At 44.9% G+C, this 17,287-nt stretch overlaps 1 protein-coding gene across 2 annotated transcripts in view; it reads left to right on the top strand.

Annotated features, from left to right (window-relative positions):
- The window catches only part of LOC310896523 (uncharacterized protein), a 129,846-nt gene that overhangs the window by 70,115 nt on the left and 42,444 nt on the right, over positions 1-17,287 (top strand). Inside the window, exon 3 of one of the 2 annotated variants that reach the window (XM_083828891.1) lies at positions 16,225-16,309. In XM_083828891.1, the coding sequence (XP_083685017.1) occupies positions 16,225-16,309 (85 nt within the window). Of the gene's footprint in view, positions 1-16,224; positions 16,310-16,804; positions 16,969-17,287 lie in introns of those variants that run through there. The other variant, XR_014581568.1, reaches the window with a different exon arrangement.

The following is a 17,287-nucleotide window of genomic DNA, read 5'->3' as shown; positions in this document are numbered from 1 at the left end:
GTTTGCAGCCTCTTGGTACTCCTCTGACAGTGCCATTGGGGGGCTGGTTTCCAAACTGGTTTTTTGTGCTGGTGGTGTTAAACATAAGTGGCTTTGGAGTGGGTTTGCTGGGAGAAATCAGCCTGTAATAAATTTGAGAGGTAATTTGGCCTCTTACACATGTTGCTTCACTTCTGAGCACAATATGTGCGCTGCTAACAGAGACACGACTGTTAAATATGGTCACAGGACAAAAGTTAGCTGACATCATTAAATTGCTATAAATTTTTACTTTTTTTTTTTTTCTAAACTTAGCTTGGCATAGACTCAGAGCAAATGCAGGGAGGTGCACATTAGCTGCAGAACAACCGGGTCTGTTTCGGAAGGTGCTGGTGTCCCAAACGTGCTGCCGCTGGTCCCAAGCTCTGGTTGAGGGTCCTCTGTGAAGCCGTGGCATGAGCCTGCAGCAGCCTCAGGCACTGGTGCTTAATGAGTAAGGATGTTTAGTTTGAGGACAAGAATGCCCAGTAGTCTGGGAGCCTGATGGCTCTCAGTGGTCTGATGGATGTGAAATATGTGGAAATGAGTGATGTGTGCTGTGCCGCTTGCAGGGTGGCGTCAGCACCCAGCTGATGGTTCCTGCTGGGGCCACTGATGGGAGCACAGAGAGCTGCAGAGCTGGCTTCAGGCAGGGTGCTGCAATGCCTGAGTGTGGGTGATTTTCAGTGTTTGCCCCCATACAGCAGACAATACTATAAAATAGATTTTGTTTAGGTATTATACAGGTATATAGATATATGCTCGTGTGCATGCACATGGGTGCAATATATTAAGAGTGTTGAATGAAAAATATATGAAAGATTTTAGCGAGGTCACTGATTTCATTGCATTTTAGGGTTTCTGTCAGGAAGGGAATTGCAGTTTTCATGGGGTAAGTGGTCATTTGTGCACCATCCAGAAGCAGAGCTGCCCTTTTTAAAGGGAAGATTCATAAAACAATTCCATCCAGTCTGAGTATATAAAGCCAGGCATTGCCTAAAAGCGGTTGGAAAACAGCAAATGGGTTTTTTTTTTCACCCTAATGTATGTGAAATCTCCATGGGAATGTTTACATTAGACAAGTGCCTGCCAGCTTTACGAGGACAGCTAAATCCCTGCTGGGGACCTCGTATACCACTGAGCCTGTAGACAGAGATAAGGGCTCACCAAAGCATGACGCAGAGCCTCTCTCTTTTGTATAGAAATCAAAGTGGCCTGGTTGGGATGCTCTGCGTTGCCTTCCTGGGGAGATCTAGACCTTGGGGTGGGGTTTTTGCAGTTAATTCAAAAACACACAGTGAGCCCAGTGCTGACGAAATGAAAGCCCAGCTCAGGGTAGCGTGGGACACCAGCTGACCTGGAAACCTCTGAAGCTGGGTCCAAAAAATGCCATTCAGCAGCATGTGGCTATGGTCCCCTGTGGAGCAAGTCTGTAAGTACCCTCTCTAGAAAGTGGGGAGATATGTTAACATTGCCTGGTGTTTCCCTACCACTCTATTTTGGCCCCAGCTTCAGGGCAGGATTGCAGTACGTAGATGTCCAAATGGCAATAAAGGTGCCGCCACCGGGGTGTGGGGGGGTATATGCACAAAGGAGGAGGCAGCTTGCAGCATATCTGTGTTTCTAATCAAAGGCCTCTTGGAGAATATCCCCTTGTACCCAGCGAACGACTGCATGGATCGGGTGTGGGGAGGCTGCGGAAAGTCTGTGTGAGGGAGAAACGGAGATGTGAGACCAGTGGAAGACCAAAATGGATAAAAAAGGCACGAGGGCAGTGATGTTAACTCAGGCTACGGGAGTAGCTCTCCAGAGACAACATCCTCTTTCTAATCTTAGACTTCCCCAGGAGATATATATGTCTGGGTGTGTATGTATAGGTATAGGCACAAAAACGCACTCACATAAGAAAGACGAAGAAAAGGCACCCACAGTGCTTAGAGCCCCAAGGCTAAGGGCTGCACACAGCTCTGTTTTGAGGTTTAGACTTGCTGATGATAAATGTGCTGTTATTCTGGCTGCAGATTTTTATTTCTGGGGATATCAATTGAATTCTTATTATGAAAGCAGAAAATTGGAGTTACATCTGGTGACTGACGCATGTGACAGTATCACTGCAAGGAATTCCAGTTTCCTGAAGCTTTTCAATTAACTCGGTGCACTTTTCCTCAGGTGCTACGTGCTGGGTTTTTCAGCATGTGCCTGCTTCCAAGTTGTAAATCAACGAGGAGGTTATTGTACTTTCGTAGGAGCACTTGTGCCAGTAAAATGAAACAGCAAATAATAAACCCCAAGGAGATTTATATAGCCTGAGTTGATGAAACGATTACTTTCTCATTCCTACGCTCTCTCAGAGAGGTGGGTTAAAAATAACTGAAAATTTACAAGAGCCTAAAACTGAATCTGAAAAGTACAACCTCAGCAACTTATTGGGCTCAGCCTAGCGAGCACCAGATTTACTGTTTGCAATTTCTTCAACTTGTTCGGTCATTTTTATTATTTTATTATTTTTTTTTCAACTGCCCCCTCCCCAGTTTGATGACAAGCGTTGGCAAAAACATCTGTGCAAATAAAGCAGGGGAAAGAATGAAGGAACTTGGCAAAGAGCCCCATGTGTCTGCTATGGCAAAAATGTATGATAAAAGCATCCTTTGCCTCAATAGCCCGGAGTCTCCAGGGGTCACTTCTCACGTGGCAGATGAGGAGCCTGCTTGGGTTACGGCTGCTGGGGGTCTCTGCCGGGCACCTCGGTCTCCTCGCTGTGGGTGAAGTTTCAGGAAGAGGCTGAGAAACCTCCACAGCACTTTCAGGGGTGAACTGGGAGCCCGAACCCAACCAGGCGGTGACCTCTCCCCCAGGACTCCTGTCCGTGCTCCCAGCACTGCTATGGCTCGCGGACGGTGACTTCTTTCAGTCCAAATGCTTCAGCAGTGACAGGAGCAGAGACTAGAGCTGTGCTTGCCGTTGGCATGCCCAGGAGCAGGGCAGGGCAGAGAGGGATGAGCAGTGCTTTGAGAGCGATGGGAGGACTACCCGCATTGCTCTGAAGGACGCGTGTTGGTTTTATCCCTGCCTGATACGTCGGCTTGATAAATGCTCTGCTGACAGCATCGGGATTAAGCTGACAGCACTTCCCATTCAGACCAAGCCAGGAGGTCCCACGGTCAGCTGCAGCTGGGGCACTTGGGGTCAGAAAGCAACAGGACAGTGGCCATATCCTTCTGTCACCATTGGTGATGGCAAAGCCCTGATGAAATAGTGCATTCCCCTGTTTTTTCTCTGCTTGTACTAGTGAATAAACCCAGCAGCCCCTCCTCTTGCACAACTAAGATGCCTTCATGTCCTGCTCACTGTCTTCCTCCGTTCAAGCTTCCTGGGTGCCTGAGAACGAGTCTGTCCTCTCGGTGAGTCACTCCTGACTCAGAGCCGCGCCGAGGGCATGCCAGGGCCCCACGCGCCTGGGGACAGGCAACGGTGGCCGCCTCTGCACGACGCCTCCAATGTCACCTCGCTCCCTGCTTCCTACTGAGACCTCCTGCAGAAAACAGCTGCGCTTCGGGGAGCAGCTCGGGGTTTTACAGCCCTTTAAACGGTGGGGTTTGTTCCTCCTCTTCCTCCTCTGGATCATGGGCAGCCCCTGAATAATGCGATCCAGGTTGATGTGGCAAATCCTGCCCCTCGTGCTCTGATCCTGGCAGGACCACAACAGCCAGCCAGGACATCTGCACCTCCCTGGCCACAGCTGCTGCTGCAAAAAGCTTTCTTCTACGTTTTCCTATATGACTGTTGAGAAGTTCACTGGAAAGATGGGGGAAAACGAAGAGGTTGGTCGGTTTTGTAGCGGCAGAGATATTTCTGTTGTAAATGAGGAAGAACAAAAGAATGTGCAGGTGGGCTGTTTGTTGGCAGGATTGATTCGTCCAATGGGAAGTTCTGCTGTCCCCCCAAAACAGACAACTCTACGAGCATGTTTGGTTTTTTGAATTTTTTTTTCTTTTTTTTTTTTTCTTTTTTTACCAAGAACAGTGTCAAGGCATTGCTTTCAGCTGGCCCCGGGACTTCCCCTGGGTGTTGTGCTCCTCGCCCCGAGGGCGCTCCCCGATGTAGCGGCGGGCGTTCCCCGGGGATCGTCAGGCCCTGTCTATCAGTGCTGCAGATCTTCACATTGAACGTGGTGGCTAAAAGAAATAGCGATATGCATTTTAATGGGCCAATTATTCTCTGAAGGTTTGCATGTGATTCTTATTTTCGATGTTATATAAAAGCTAAGGGTGGGATTTTCAAAACCACTCAGTGCTGGCCTAATTCCGCTCCCATTGAAGTCAGTGGGGCTTTCTTACCCTTGACTGTAATAGGAGCAGAGTTAAGCCAGCGCTGAGTGCTTATGAAAACCACATCCTAAATATGCTCCCAGACCTCACCCATATTTCTGCTTTCATGGCATGAAATTTGTTTTCATCATATTACATGTGCTGGAATGCTGATGTCTAAGGGAAGCTACTAGGGATTGAGTTCGATATTAAATCTGACCGGGCTTGGCTTTGTGGGTCACAGCTAAAGCGTTCCCGTAAGTACAGCGTAGAGGCTCATCACACAAATAACGCCAGCGGTGTCAGGACAAGTCAGAGCTGGTCACGCCCCAACTTGTCCCAGGTGCTCAGGGTTTAGGGAAGGCACGGGAAGCACCTTGTTCTCCAGGCAGACACCTCCTGCGAGGACCAGAGTGTGCCACGAGCCATCTCGGTACCCATGTCCTTCCTCCCGGAGGTGTCAGGGAAAAGGAGTCTGCTGGGAGCGTTTCTGGGTGGACTACACCCAGAGTGGTCCTTCTCATGGAAGTCAGTGTCCCAAAGTGGCTTGCTTCAGCAAAAGTGGAGGGGAGTCTTGGGCCATGGGTCCCTGGAGCTCTGTTGGCCCGGGGAAGGACCAGTCTTCTGCGTACAATGCTGGGAAGCAACTGCTGCGGGAATTTTTAGGGAATCGGACTTTCTGCAGAATAGAGTTTGGACAGAAAGTGGCTGTTTAACTCAGAAATGTCAGCTCCTCACAGAGAATTGCCAGATTGCTGATTTGGAGAACTTGGTCTTTTTTTTTCTTTTTGGTGTTTTTTTTTTTTTTCATTTTCTCTTCTTTTTTGCATGTGTATTTGATCTGTGAGAGGAGGCGGTTGCTATAAAAATGTTACTTTGATTCTCAGATTCTTGATAAAAAGTTGACATTTTCTGAAGGAAGAAAAAAGGTTCCCCGGCCTTACCCCTTAAAGTCACTGTAGCACATCGCCTGTCAAGCGGGCTGGCAAAATCCTGTATTTTGTGCTCAAGTTAATTTGGAAGTGACCTTTTAGGGGGGGAAAGGTGGCTGTGCCAGGGGATTGGCTGTGCTCAGCAGCACTATGGGATGTGGCGGATCCCATCCCAGTGACCTCCATTGTTTCAGGATTTTGTCGGGATCCTGGTGGAGACTGAAAGGACACCACCAGTGAAAATTCATCTTAGGGAAGAGATCCCACCCCAGCCTCCGTAACCCAGGGATGAAACCAGCTGGGAAGAGCTGCAATCTCTTTCACTGTGGCCAGGAAAGTCATTTTGTGTTCCCTGCGCAAGCTGGACTGAACTTGGCCCACGGATAATTGTTGCTGTCGATCCAAATCTCCCAAAAGGCTGGTGTATTTTCTTGCTAATAAATGTCCCACAAATGTTTTGAATTTCTGCACTCATTAGGGCTTAGGGAGGCGATTTGTCAGGACCAAAGACGTCTTCTACAATAAACCAGCAGCTGTCTGCAAAGGGTGAGGAGACATTTGTTGCCGTGAGCTGAGTCTGCTGTCAGCAACCAGGCCCCTGACCAGCCCTAGTAAATGTTTTATTGATTTAATATTAAATTAACTGCCCGGGCATAAGGAGTGCATTATTTTTAATGGCATTCTGATATTAGGGACTGCAGTTTGCTAGAATGCACCTGTAAAATTAGTATCCCTTAGTATTCTGCAGGAGCCATAAAACGTAGTGCTCTTTGTGCGCAGCGCTCTGAAGCTCGCCGTGGGTAATGTGACACGGCTCTCACTTGTAGCCTCTCTGGTGGCTGCACCGATCTCTGCTAGGAAAGGAAGAGGATTTGGGTCATCTTGGAAGGCTTATTCCAAGTTCATCTCTACTTTGCTCCGAAAGGGGTAAATGGAGCCTCTGAAGCCAGGGTCCTAATCCCAGAGCATCTTGTGTGACCAGGCATGGTACCACATGGCAGTTTCTATACAGGGCACTCAAAACAGCAAGGCACCTTCTGGAGGTCAATGTTGGCATCAGTGATCTTCCCCTGTTTTTTCCAGTTAATGCAAGAAAGGGAAAAATTACAATAAAAAATTATCACTTCTTCAGCCCCAAATGAACCACTCTGTAATGTGGCTGTCTTTTAGGGAAAGAGAAGGAAGCATAAGAATGAAAATACTTCCTGATTTCAGAATTCATCCTGTTTTGTTGTTGTTGTTGTTGTTGTTGCTGCTGTTGTTGTTGTTGTTTTTTTGTTTGTTTGTTTTTACTGGGTTATGAATTTAGAAGAAGAAAAAATTAACTCATCGCAAACTGTGTTTTGTTTAACAACAACAACAAAGTTCAAACAGCATCACCCAGCTGTAGTTCTTATCATTCTTTACTTCTGGAAATTAGGGCATAAAAAAAGAAAATCTATCACTGGGAGCAGAGGGGATAGTTTTTGGCATAAGTTCTGCTCTCTAGTGCAACAGTTGCTTTTGTTTTCTGCTGAGTACTGCAGCCTGTTTCCATGTGGTGATCTCTTGTTTTTATCAAGTTCTGCTATTCAAGTACAAAGCGAGAATTTTTCTTATGTCAATAACATACACCTTGCTGCTCTACAATTACTGTTGGTTTTGCTTAAAATTACTATGATCGCTCTTTTGCTATGGCAACCTTTCTCTTTTTGCTAAAATGCATTCCTAGTAAATGTTGCATTTGGTTTTATGAAGGTTATAAAAATGTCACATTTGAGCTGTTTATATTTTTTAACTCCCTCAGAAATGGTTAATTACAAAGTCAAATCTTCTTAAATGGCATTCAGATGGGGATTCCAGGGAATCCCAAGATTTCTGAGGAGTTGCTTTGCATTGATTTCACAGCAATGAATCGCAAAGCTGAAACAATAATGGATACAAGACAGACCAGCAAGCATAAAGCCGTCATCTTAGTACTTGTAAGTACTCGGTTATGAAAATGAAAACACTAAACTAAAAGTGTGTAATCTTAGGGAATGAGGAAGGGTACCAAATTCCGTATGTTTTGTCAGTAAATTAAAGACTGAAGAGCTAAGGGGCTTTTCCTATGACTGAGCGATTGAATTAATTTCAAGCAGCAAATCCAAGTAGCACAGCAATCTCAGGGGGTAGGTCATGATTAAAATGGACACAATGGCAAAATCTGACGCAAGGCCTTTTTCAACCACTTCCTTACAAGATAGCTCTTTGTAAATCTTGTTTGCAAAGGCACAAATGATCTCTCTTCTGCTTGCTTTCTTGGGCATACCAGTGAATGAAAATCACGTGTTAATATTCCTTAGGGAAATGTTGACAAGAAATGTTTATTTTTGTTGTGGTTTTCCACAGGAAATACAGGTTTCCTTTGGAAAAAAAAAAAAAAAAAGGAGGGGGGGAGAAGAAAATTGAAAATTTCACTGAACTTTTTCCTCAGAGTTTTGGGGACCAAAAATCAAATAGATCTCCTTTTCTAGAGAAAAATATGGAAGATGAGACAGAAAACTGAATCATATTTTTAAAGGCGTCAGTTGTTGTCTGTAGAGATTGTTGTTTCATCAGACGTAGTTTCTGTAGGAAGTCTCAGAAGAAAAAAGTTCACAAGCTCTCTCTGTGAGAGATCCTTTTTGTTGTCATAGTTGTTATCAAATTATAATGAATTTATCAGAAGACAAAATCTACCCAGCATCTCTCCATGGCTCTGACCCATGTGGGTGCACCAAGAGCACAGGGAAAACCATGTAAAGTGGCTCTGTGTTAAGGCTCCTGTTGTCTTCAGTACTAGATAGAATCATAGAACCGTTCAGTTTGGAAAAGACCCTTCAGATCACCAAGTCCAACCATCAGCCTAACACAGCCAAATCCGTGAAGCCAACCTCTTAATTTTTTCTATCATGATATCAGCGTTGTCCTTCCCACTCTTCTGCCACTTTTCCTCATGATGTATATGACACTAATTTGCCACCTTTCGTTTAAAATTCGGAGGTAAACACTTTGCAAGAGGGCCTGCATTTTGGGCCATTTCCACGGACTTAGCAAAGATGGGGCAGCTTAGCACTCATTTCAGGAGCTAGTTGTGTGAGTATCCTGCCCATTTTGTGCTGGCTCTCAGCTCAGCTTTTAGACCGAGGATTAGAAAATTGTACCAAAAGGTGGGTGACTGCTGGATGATCGCTTTTGAGTTGACAAATGCAGATAATTCATTGCCCGGGCAACTTGAGTTGACAGAGTCAAACCATACTTTTTTCAAAGGATGTGGTGGATTTACTTATTCCTGTTTCTGTATTTGATTTACTACCACATGATTTCATTAAATAAGAACTTAACATGGGGATTTCTGCCAAGCAACTTTAGGCAAGGCCCATATTCCACAAATCCCTAAATTTGAGGGTGGTGGGTGGGGGAATCATCATATTTTTCTAGCAGATGTCTGTGCTGCCTGTGGACTAGAGTTCGGGGCGGTTTGTTATTACTGTTGTTGCTTTAAAACCCTTGTAAAATTATGTTTATTTTTCTCCCATTAGATAATGAACTTGATTTTTTCCATCCAGTAAAAATGATGATAACTTTAATAACTATTAATTCTCTTAATTAATTGCAACACTGGAGGGAATAAAAGAGAAACCTTCAAACAGGCTTGAGCTGGTTTCAAATTCAAACAGAGCTCTCTCTTGCCCTCATCAAGTATAAGGCCACACAGCTCATGTTTGCTGGCATTTCTAAGTAGATAAAAGTGTGTTAGAAGGTTCCTACCATAATGCCTGGATAGAAAATCCATGCCCTGGTAGCTCAACTGTCCAGGTCACGTTAAATTGTTGTGGAAAATGAGAGAATGCAAAGAAGAAAATGCCAAAGAAAATGCAGTGAGAGAAGAAAAAATCAGGCAAGTTGGCCAGGAAGTCAGTTACACTTTTTGGCCCAGGTTCTGGTGTGGTATAAATCGTTACCGTTCAGCTTCGGTGCAGCCATTCTACTTCGCAGTTTTCAGTTTGACCTGTTGTCAACTTTGAGCAAAGGTGGTAACAGTCAAAATTACACACAGCCACAAAGCAGTTTAGCTCACTTTTGCATGCTGATCTTTACCCTCAAATGTTGTTTGGAGGACCTGTTCCAGTCCTCACCATTAGGGTGAATATAATGCAAACTGAGATCATAGGAACAATACGCCTCAGCTGAAGGTCTGGTGTGGGAGACAGACTGGAGATGATCCATTGGTCTCAATTTCTGAGCTAGGTACCCACTCCTCTATTTGAGAAGGATTTCTAAATGACACCTAGCAAGGAGAAGTTAGAGGCATTTATGTGATCTCTGTCCACTGCCACCATCTTCAGTAGACTCTGGTTTTTGCTCTGAAATGCTCCAGAGACATTTCTGGGAGCTGTTCTCTGGAGCCTATGTCAAGTGTAGCTCATCTGAACCCCGGGGTCCAAGTCAATGTGCACAGCCCTCAGGCAGAGCAGGCTGGGAAGGCCACCTGCTAACCGTTAGCCTCAGTACTTCTTTTTTGTTCTTTATTTGTCTGTCCTTCTTGGTCATTTCAGGTCTTGGCTTCAGGTGACAAATGGCACCATCGACCGGCTGCCATCTAGCAGCACATGCTGCTGCTCGCCTTCGAAATCCCTGAAGTGTTCTGGTCATTGCCCCAAGAAATTGTGTTTACATCATCTCCAGGAGACATCCGGAGTTAAAAAATGGCCAGAACAGCTTAGTGCTTTTGGCTTATTGTTTGAATATTTAAAGACATTGCATCTGGAAAGTATTCCATTAATTTGTGGCTAGCACCCATATATCAAATCCATGAGCTTCCAAGTAAACAGCTGTCACTGAAGCTGCCATGGAGGGAAATTGGCACCGCTAGCTTGTGGTGAGCAGAGAGGGAACATGCTGGTACAGACTAATCCAAGGAGGAAACTTTAACCCAGATGTGTAGAGGACAATGAATGAATTGTTCCGTAGAGCTCCTCAACTTTTCAGCTGCATTAATATGAGACACAATTAAGGCGTCAGACTGTTCTGTTCACTCACACACATACACAGAAGCATGCATATCATCATAGCCAGAAAGATGGGGTTGCATACTGTAACTATATGCCATAAAACAGCCTTCAAGTCATGCCTAGCTCTGGATTTCCTAATGCATCAAGGATTGCCTTGTCTAGCTTCCCTCCAGCCATAGGAAAGGGCCATTCCAATACTGCCACCAGTAGCAGTTGTGACCTTGCCATAAGTTGGCCATACTCAGCCTTGGGAAGTGATTCAGCCTAAAATTAACTCCACAAACAAAATACAAGATTCATCTTCAGCTAGTGCCACTTCCTGAAGCAGCTTCCTCTGTGCCCGTGCACACAAGAAGTGGATCGTGTGTGCAAGGAAGAGAGGAGACTGTCCGTGTTGGTGGCAACCTGTCTTTAGGCGGGTTCAGCCACATAGGCGTCTTGTGGTGGGTATTCAGCCTGAAAAACTGAGGAACCAAAACCATCCATGCCCTCCCCACAAAAGACACAGTAGGCTCAGCACCCATCCAGACCCTGGTGTCGTGGAGAGGCGTGTGGGGTGTTTGCCACAAAATTTGAGCTGCTCTGGGGCTCTTGGCAGTGCTGTGTCCCGAGTGCCTCAGTTGGAACTGGGCTCAGCTCGGAGCAGTGCAAGAATTGCTACGTGAAGCCGGGTGAAATGCCGAGCCAAGGACTCGGCTTCAGTTTTCAAACACTGCCGTTACTGGCAGAGCCGTTGTGCAGCCTAAGGCAGGGGGGTGAGGGCCGGTTATTTTCAGTTATGTGTTTGATCAGTGTGTTTTCCATGCGGTGCTCAAGTAAATGAACTAATTAATTAAGAGGAATTGTACACATGGAAGAGGGGCAGAGGTGATATTGCTGCTTACATTTTCTAAGTAATGTTCGTCATCTAAGGGATGGTAGAGAAGTATTGAGAAACACCACATCAAGATCAGCCTTTCTCATGGTAGGTGCTGGGGGGCATCCGGGGAGCTTACAGCTGCAGCGGTGGAAGGGCAGCAAGGAGGAGGGCTTCCCTTCTGCTCTCCAGAAGGGAGGATCTGAGGCCAAGGGACACGAGGTGGGGCCCCAGAGGAGGTGACCACATCAATCCAAGGGGAAGCGTGGATGACCTGGGATGCAGGGAAGAAAAGGAAGGGATAACCTTTCCAACTTCTGCCCAACAGATGCTCTGGCATCTACTCTGGATGCTCTGGCTCTCCACCGGACTTGGGATCTACCTTGTGTTTACTAACCAGCCCAAAGTGGGTTTGAACTGGTGACCTGAAGGTGAAGGGCTCTGCATCTTATTAGAATTACTGTGAGCTGCTGAATGAGTCCCCCATGGCAGTTAATATTTGATTATGGTTCTAGAAAATGTTCAGCTTTTACAATTAGTGTCAAAGCAGTGGTAAGCCCCTCTTTGATTCCTGGGTGTAGGCTCGTGCTTTTCTTAACCTCACACGTATGCTGGCATATTTACAGTAAGTGCTCAGGGGGTTGGGTTTTTTTATTATTATTTTTTTTTGAATTAAAAATGAAAGTTCCCCAGGGAAATTATGCAATGGGAAATAGCCACTTCAATAAACTTGACTCACACATTTTATTGATTATGGTAAATTTAATTATTCCATTTAAACCTTACTTACGCATAAAAAAAAATATATCCTTCCTACATGTTTTTTCCTGATTTTGTATCCCTCGCTACAGACCAAACACGTACTATATACATTATTCTACATTTTTAGAGGAGAAACACTCAAAGCTAAGCTTCTCCCTAATAATTATAAATTAAAATGAGAAAACATACCATAAATGGTATTCAAAACATCCTCAGATAGAACTTTGATTAATTAAACAACAGTAATTATAGCTTTTAAATATTGTTTTGTCTCTGCCTTATATTCAGTGCACCATTTTTGCTAAGGGAGACAATTACTCAAGTGCAAAGGATGTTAAAAAAAACACAAAACAGGTATTTCTCCATCTCAGTATTTCATTAGGTGATACCTTTCTTTTTCTGTATGCTCAGGTAATACCTAGAGGCCTCGATCTTTTTGGGAAACCACTGCACTAGGGTCTTTAGAGGCAACAGTCGAAAGAGCAGCAAAAGAGCTGGTCCCTGGGTCATTCCTGGGTTTTAACCTTTTTTCTCTAAAACAGAATTGCAAAATTGCTACTGGGTATCTTTCCCTTTCCCTGAATTCCTGCCACTGCTCCTGACCTACTGAACCGCTTCCAATGCAGGCAACCATCTTTTTTTTTTTTTTCCTTCTTAAACTTAAGAATGGTCTCTCCTTCCTGAGGGAATTCATTCGTTTATTACCTTCTGACTCTTCCCATGAACAGGAATCTGTGGGACTGAGGGCAAAGCAGTTCACCATGGGTAGGAATTAGGCCACAGAAAGAGGAATTAGAGATGAAAAATGAAATGTAATTCACAAAGTTTTTGTACTGCCTCTTGCATGAGGGGACCATTTGGAGCCAGCCCATCCCAGCAGTGAGGCAAATCATGGTTTGTCTTCCTCCTTGAAGCTGCACAATTCAATCTGGAGTGCAGTATTTGGGGTTCCGCCTGGTTTTGAAAGCTGAATGGAGCTGGGATTTGCTCAAGTCATTGTTGCTTGGAGACACATCTTCCATCCAAGTGCTTTCTCAGGGCTGTCAGACCTGGGATTGTTGGAATCCCATGGCCAAACTCTCATCTGGTGAAATCTGAAAGGGAGACGCTTACTTCAAGGGAGCTGCACCTCTTTCATCAGTGAGGTGAGCCTGGGAGAAACCGATGAGTTGCTCCAGTTTCTCTCCTGGCAGCACTTTTGGCTGCCACCGCAGTCAAGCACAGTGACCAGCCCAGCACCCTTCTGGAAGTCCCTTCTTGGCAAAAGATGGGCTGGGGAATACTCCACAAAGACCTCAATGTCATTTCTGTCCCCGGGTTTTCCACGTTACAGCATAAGTGACTCAAGATAGGGGATACTTGTCCCATGGCTTGAAACAAAAATTTGGATGCTCTGTATCCTGGTGGGTTACAGATTTATTTGCTTTATTCAAAAAGTATAGCTGGAATTAAGTACTTACATATTTCTACATGACCTACCCTTAAAAATAACTACTATTTGATGTAAACTGGCGAGGTTCCCTTGAGTTAAATGGATTCACTCCAGGTTGCACCAGATGAGGATTAGGCCCCAAGATTCATGCAAGCCTGGTTGTGATGACCTTGAAAAGAACTTAGATTAAAGATGAGTTTGGAAGCAAACCGATTCATAAGCCTGGCTGATCTAGTTTGTTTTTCTGGCAAGTCCTAGTTTTCTGAAAATATGACCTTGTTACAATATGTATTACACCAAATCCTTCACTTAATGAGCCCATTGCCACAGATGTCACTCTCCATGCCATAACTCCCCAAAACATTTCAATTTCCTTCCCCATAACTGTCACCACGCTTGCTCTGGCCGCCGCAGGGAGGAAACTTAGCCATGTAGCAGATCCCAGACTCGGCTCTTGGCCTAGATGACATGCAGAAGAGTTATTTTGCAGACGGACCAACCTAGGACACGTGTTCCCGCTGGGATCGGCACTCTGCTCTCCCCTCGTGGCCTCCTTAATGAGAGCGCGAGAGCTCAAACCAACAGCCAGCTCCTCAAATGGCAACAACAAAAGCCTCCTTCTCATTACCCAGGCTGACTCAGAAAAGAGTAGAAAAGGGGTTTTTTTGACAGAACTGTGGATCACAGACTCGCGAGATACAGCTTGTCACCTAGCACTGTCAGCGATGCTCCGTGTGAAGTTACAAGGTCACCTGCTTGCTTCCTGCCTCAGTTTCCACAGTTGTGGGGATAGTAGTGTCTCCCTGTGGGCCAGGGGCTCTGTGAGGATTAGTAAACCAGGAGATCTGGTGTGTAGCTCCTACGGTGTCGGTGGTGATATAGAGAGGCATATAAGCAACACTTCAAATGACGTACGAGCTGGAATCCCATGGCTAGAAGGAATTCTAACATCTGACTTAGGAGTTTAGGAATCACTCCAGAAAAAAAATAATAATCTTCCTTTTTCCCTCCTAAAAAGTGAGCCTAAAGCTGTTGTCTCTCTTCCTGCTTTTCGCAGTCTTGCATAATGATCTACATGAGAACCGCAAAGTACAAAAGCCAAATGCTTCATGCTCTAAGTTTTGAAATGGAGCAATTGCAGTGCTCTTGAGATTTTCTTTTTCCTTTGGATGTTTTTCTTTCAAAGCAAAGTGTAGTCAAAAAGGGATCTACTGATGGGACTGCATATTTCAAAGAAATAGATGTGTATTCCTTATACAAACCCTATATAACCACATAGGTATATGGTTCTTTTATATGGCTCTTTTGAAGTTTTGCCAGCCATTTCTGTTTACCACTGCTTCAAAGAAAGCGGAGTAGAGTGCCTGTGGAATCCCCGCTCTCCCAACACACAGAGACCTCGAGGTTGAAAAGAAGTTGCAATATTATTTTTCCCCCGCCTTTTTATTATTATTATTATTATTATTATTATTATTATTATTATTATTATTACTGCTATTACTAGTTGCAATAGCAAGTGCTTACCCAGTGAGGTGCTACATACCTTCAACCCCCATGGGAGTCGCTGACAAGAACAAATACTCCCATAAGGGTTACTTGCCCATAATGTACTAGCAATATGGCTTGGCCAATTCTGCCCACCTTCCAACTCTCCTCTGAGTGCAGGAGGAAGGTCAGAACTGCCAGAGAAGGAGAGGTCTGGGAGGGAAAATGCTCCTCCTGGGTAGTGGACCCAGGGATGCTTTGGGAGCAGGCTGAGGTAGAACGTCTTCTGCAATGCCTTACTCCTGGTTAGTGCTGAAGATGCACAGGCACCAGTGTGCCAGCCACCTGCCTCATTGCACAGTGACACTTTCTCACATTCCTGTGAGAATAAATAGTTCCTCTCCCCTTCTCTATTTACAAGATTACCATGGTTTCACAGGGAAAAAAAGACTTGATTTTTCCACATCCCTTCCTCTTCCTTTAGCCTGTTTGATTCACTAATTAGTTTTGTACCCTCTAAGATAGACTCACTTTTAAAGCTTTATTTGTTTCCCTTTTTGTTTGTTTTTGTTGTTATTGGTAGGTTCAAGAGAAAAGTTTGAAGGCCTCATCTACTAGATGGCACGTGTGCATGGCTTTCTTCACTTTGCCATCCTCCACAAGATCTCATCACGCTTGCCTAGAACCTAATCTGTAACACCCACCACAGAGCTGGTCCCAAGGAAAAGAGACAGTGGCTCACCACGTGACATCCTTTCTCTTAAGATCCCATTTCCTTCTACGTGGCCCCACTTGCCGGGCTGGCAGGATGGGTTCCCCCACTGCGCCGCGCTGGTTGGACGTAATCGCTGTAGTGCCACTGAGCAACATGTGGCGAACAGCTTTATCACCAAGGGCAGCCCAGCAAGCCGGGATGGATGAATGAGAAGCAGCTTCCAGCAGGGATGCTCCTCCATATTTTAAGTTAGTCTTTCGTGGAGAGTTGGGGAAGAAGAGATTGTTGTTTTTTTTCCCTCTGTGTGATTCATTTTAAATGGCGCTATCTCTCACGGCACAGAGGGGCACCAGACAGCTTGTATAAAAGGTTGTCCTCAGGGATATCCTATTAATTTCTTAATCATTGAAAAGGCCAAAAATAGCTTCAGAGTCCAGCATCTCTGGGCAGCTGATCTGAAGGAAACCTGGAGAGAACAAGCCTATATCCTGAGAGCCCTCACCCAGCCCCATTTGACCACATCACAGCTGAGTTTGTGGTTGGCCAGAAACCCCATCTTGCATCCCTACAGAGCTCAGGCATGCCTTCAGACAAGTGCTCGACTCGTAATCTATCTATCCTACATGCTCTTTTTCTGAGCACCTCCCAGACCTTGCTACGTTTATCCTCTTAGCACCTCTGTAATTATCTCTCTTGTAACAGATGAGAAACAGAAGAACATGGAGATTTTGCAATTTGAGCTGAGGCAGGCAGGAGCTCTTTGGCAGAAGAAGAGGCCTCCCAAGGGGTGAGTAATGTCCTTTTGACAATCCCATTAGACTTCTGTTTGTATCATTATGTACCTGGATACAAACCCCAAAGTTAAGCCCAAAGCATCTTGTAGACAGCAAAGTCACTCTCTGAATCTGGCTCTTCTGGGAGCGATGGCAGTGCTCTCACCACTGTCCTTCCCAGTCCCTGTCATAATTCCCAGAGACCAGATCTGCGAAACAGTTGCATTCTGTTCCAGTTTGAAGGATCAAGCCTTATTTATACAACCAACATAAACATCTCTTTAGCTTGACAAATATACAGAAAATTCAGAACAGCTGCAGTCGTTGTGTGCAGTATTTTTCAGAATAATTTTGTGCACTCACAACTTTATTTTAACCAGAGTAACTGGCACAATGAATCAAATGGCACTTGGCTTTAAATGCTTACGGTCAGCCCTAGTACTGATTATATCAACGGGAACTTTACCAGATACCTGAATATAGCATTAAACCCTAATCAGCAGAAGGAATTGAGTATAAGAAGTGCTGAGTGGAGAGGGAAACCAATTGGATAATGTCCTTCAGGTGAGGCACATGCTTAGCCAAATGGAGGGCTCTGTATAAAACCAAGTGGAGCAATGGAAATCAGATCAGCAAGGCCTAAGGTCTGCCTAATGAACATCCTTCCCAGCATGTGAGTAAGCGGCACGTTAATTAGGCATAGCTAGGCAGGGAGCAGCGGTTATGACAGGAGAGGCTTTAATTGATAGGATCATTTTCAGCACAATAATATTAATTAGCAATTGCGATAGGGAACATGAGGGCAGGCGGAGCACTTTCTGTCAAGGTATTTTTGTAAAGAATTAGTGTGTATAAACACCCATTGTAAATACATAGCCCTTGTCAGGCATAATAAATGTCTTGGCACATACCATCCCTTCTCACAATGGAAAGATAATTAAAGACACAATTGCATACTACGGTGTTTCTCCCAGATGCTAACTGTGTCACTG

Source organism: Anser anser (assembly GCF_964211835.1).
Source record: "Anser anser genome assembly, chromosome: 3".
Lineage (NCBI taxonomy): Eukaryota > Metazoa > Chordata > Aves > Anseriformes > Anatidae > Anser > Anser anser.
This window is presented reverse-complemented; position numbering and strand designations above follow the sequence as displayed.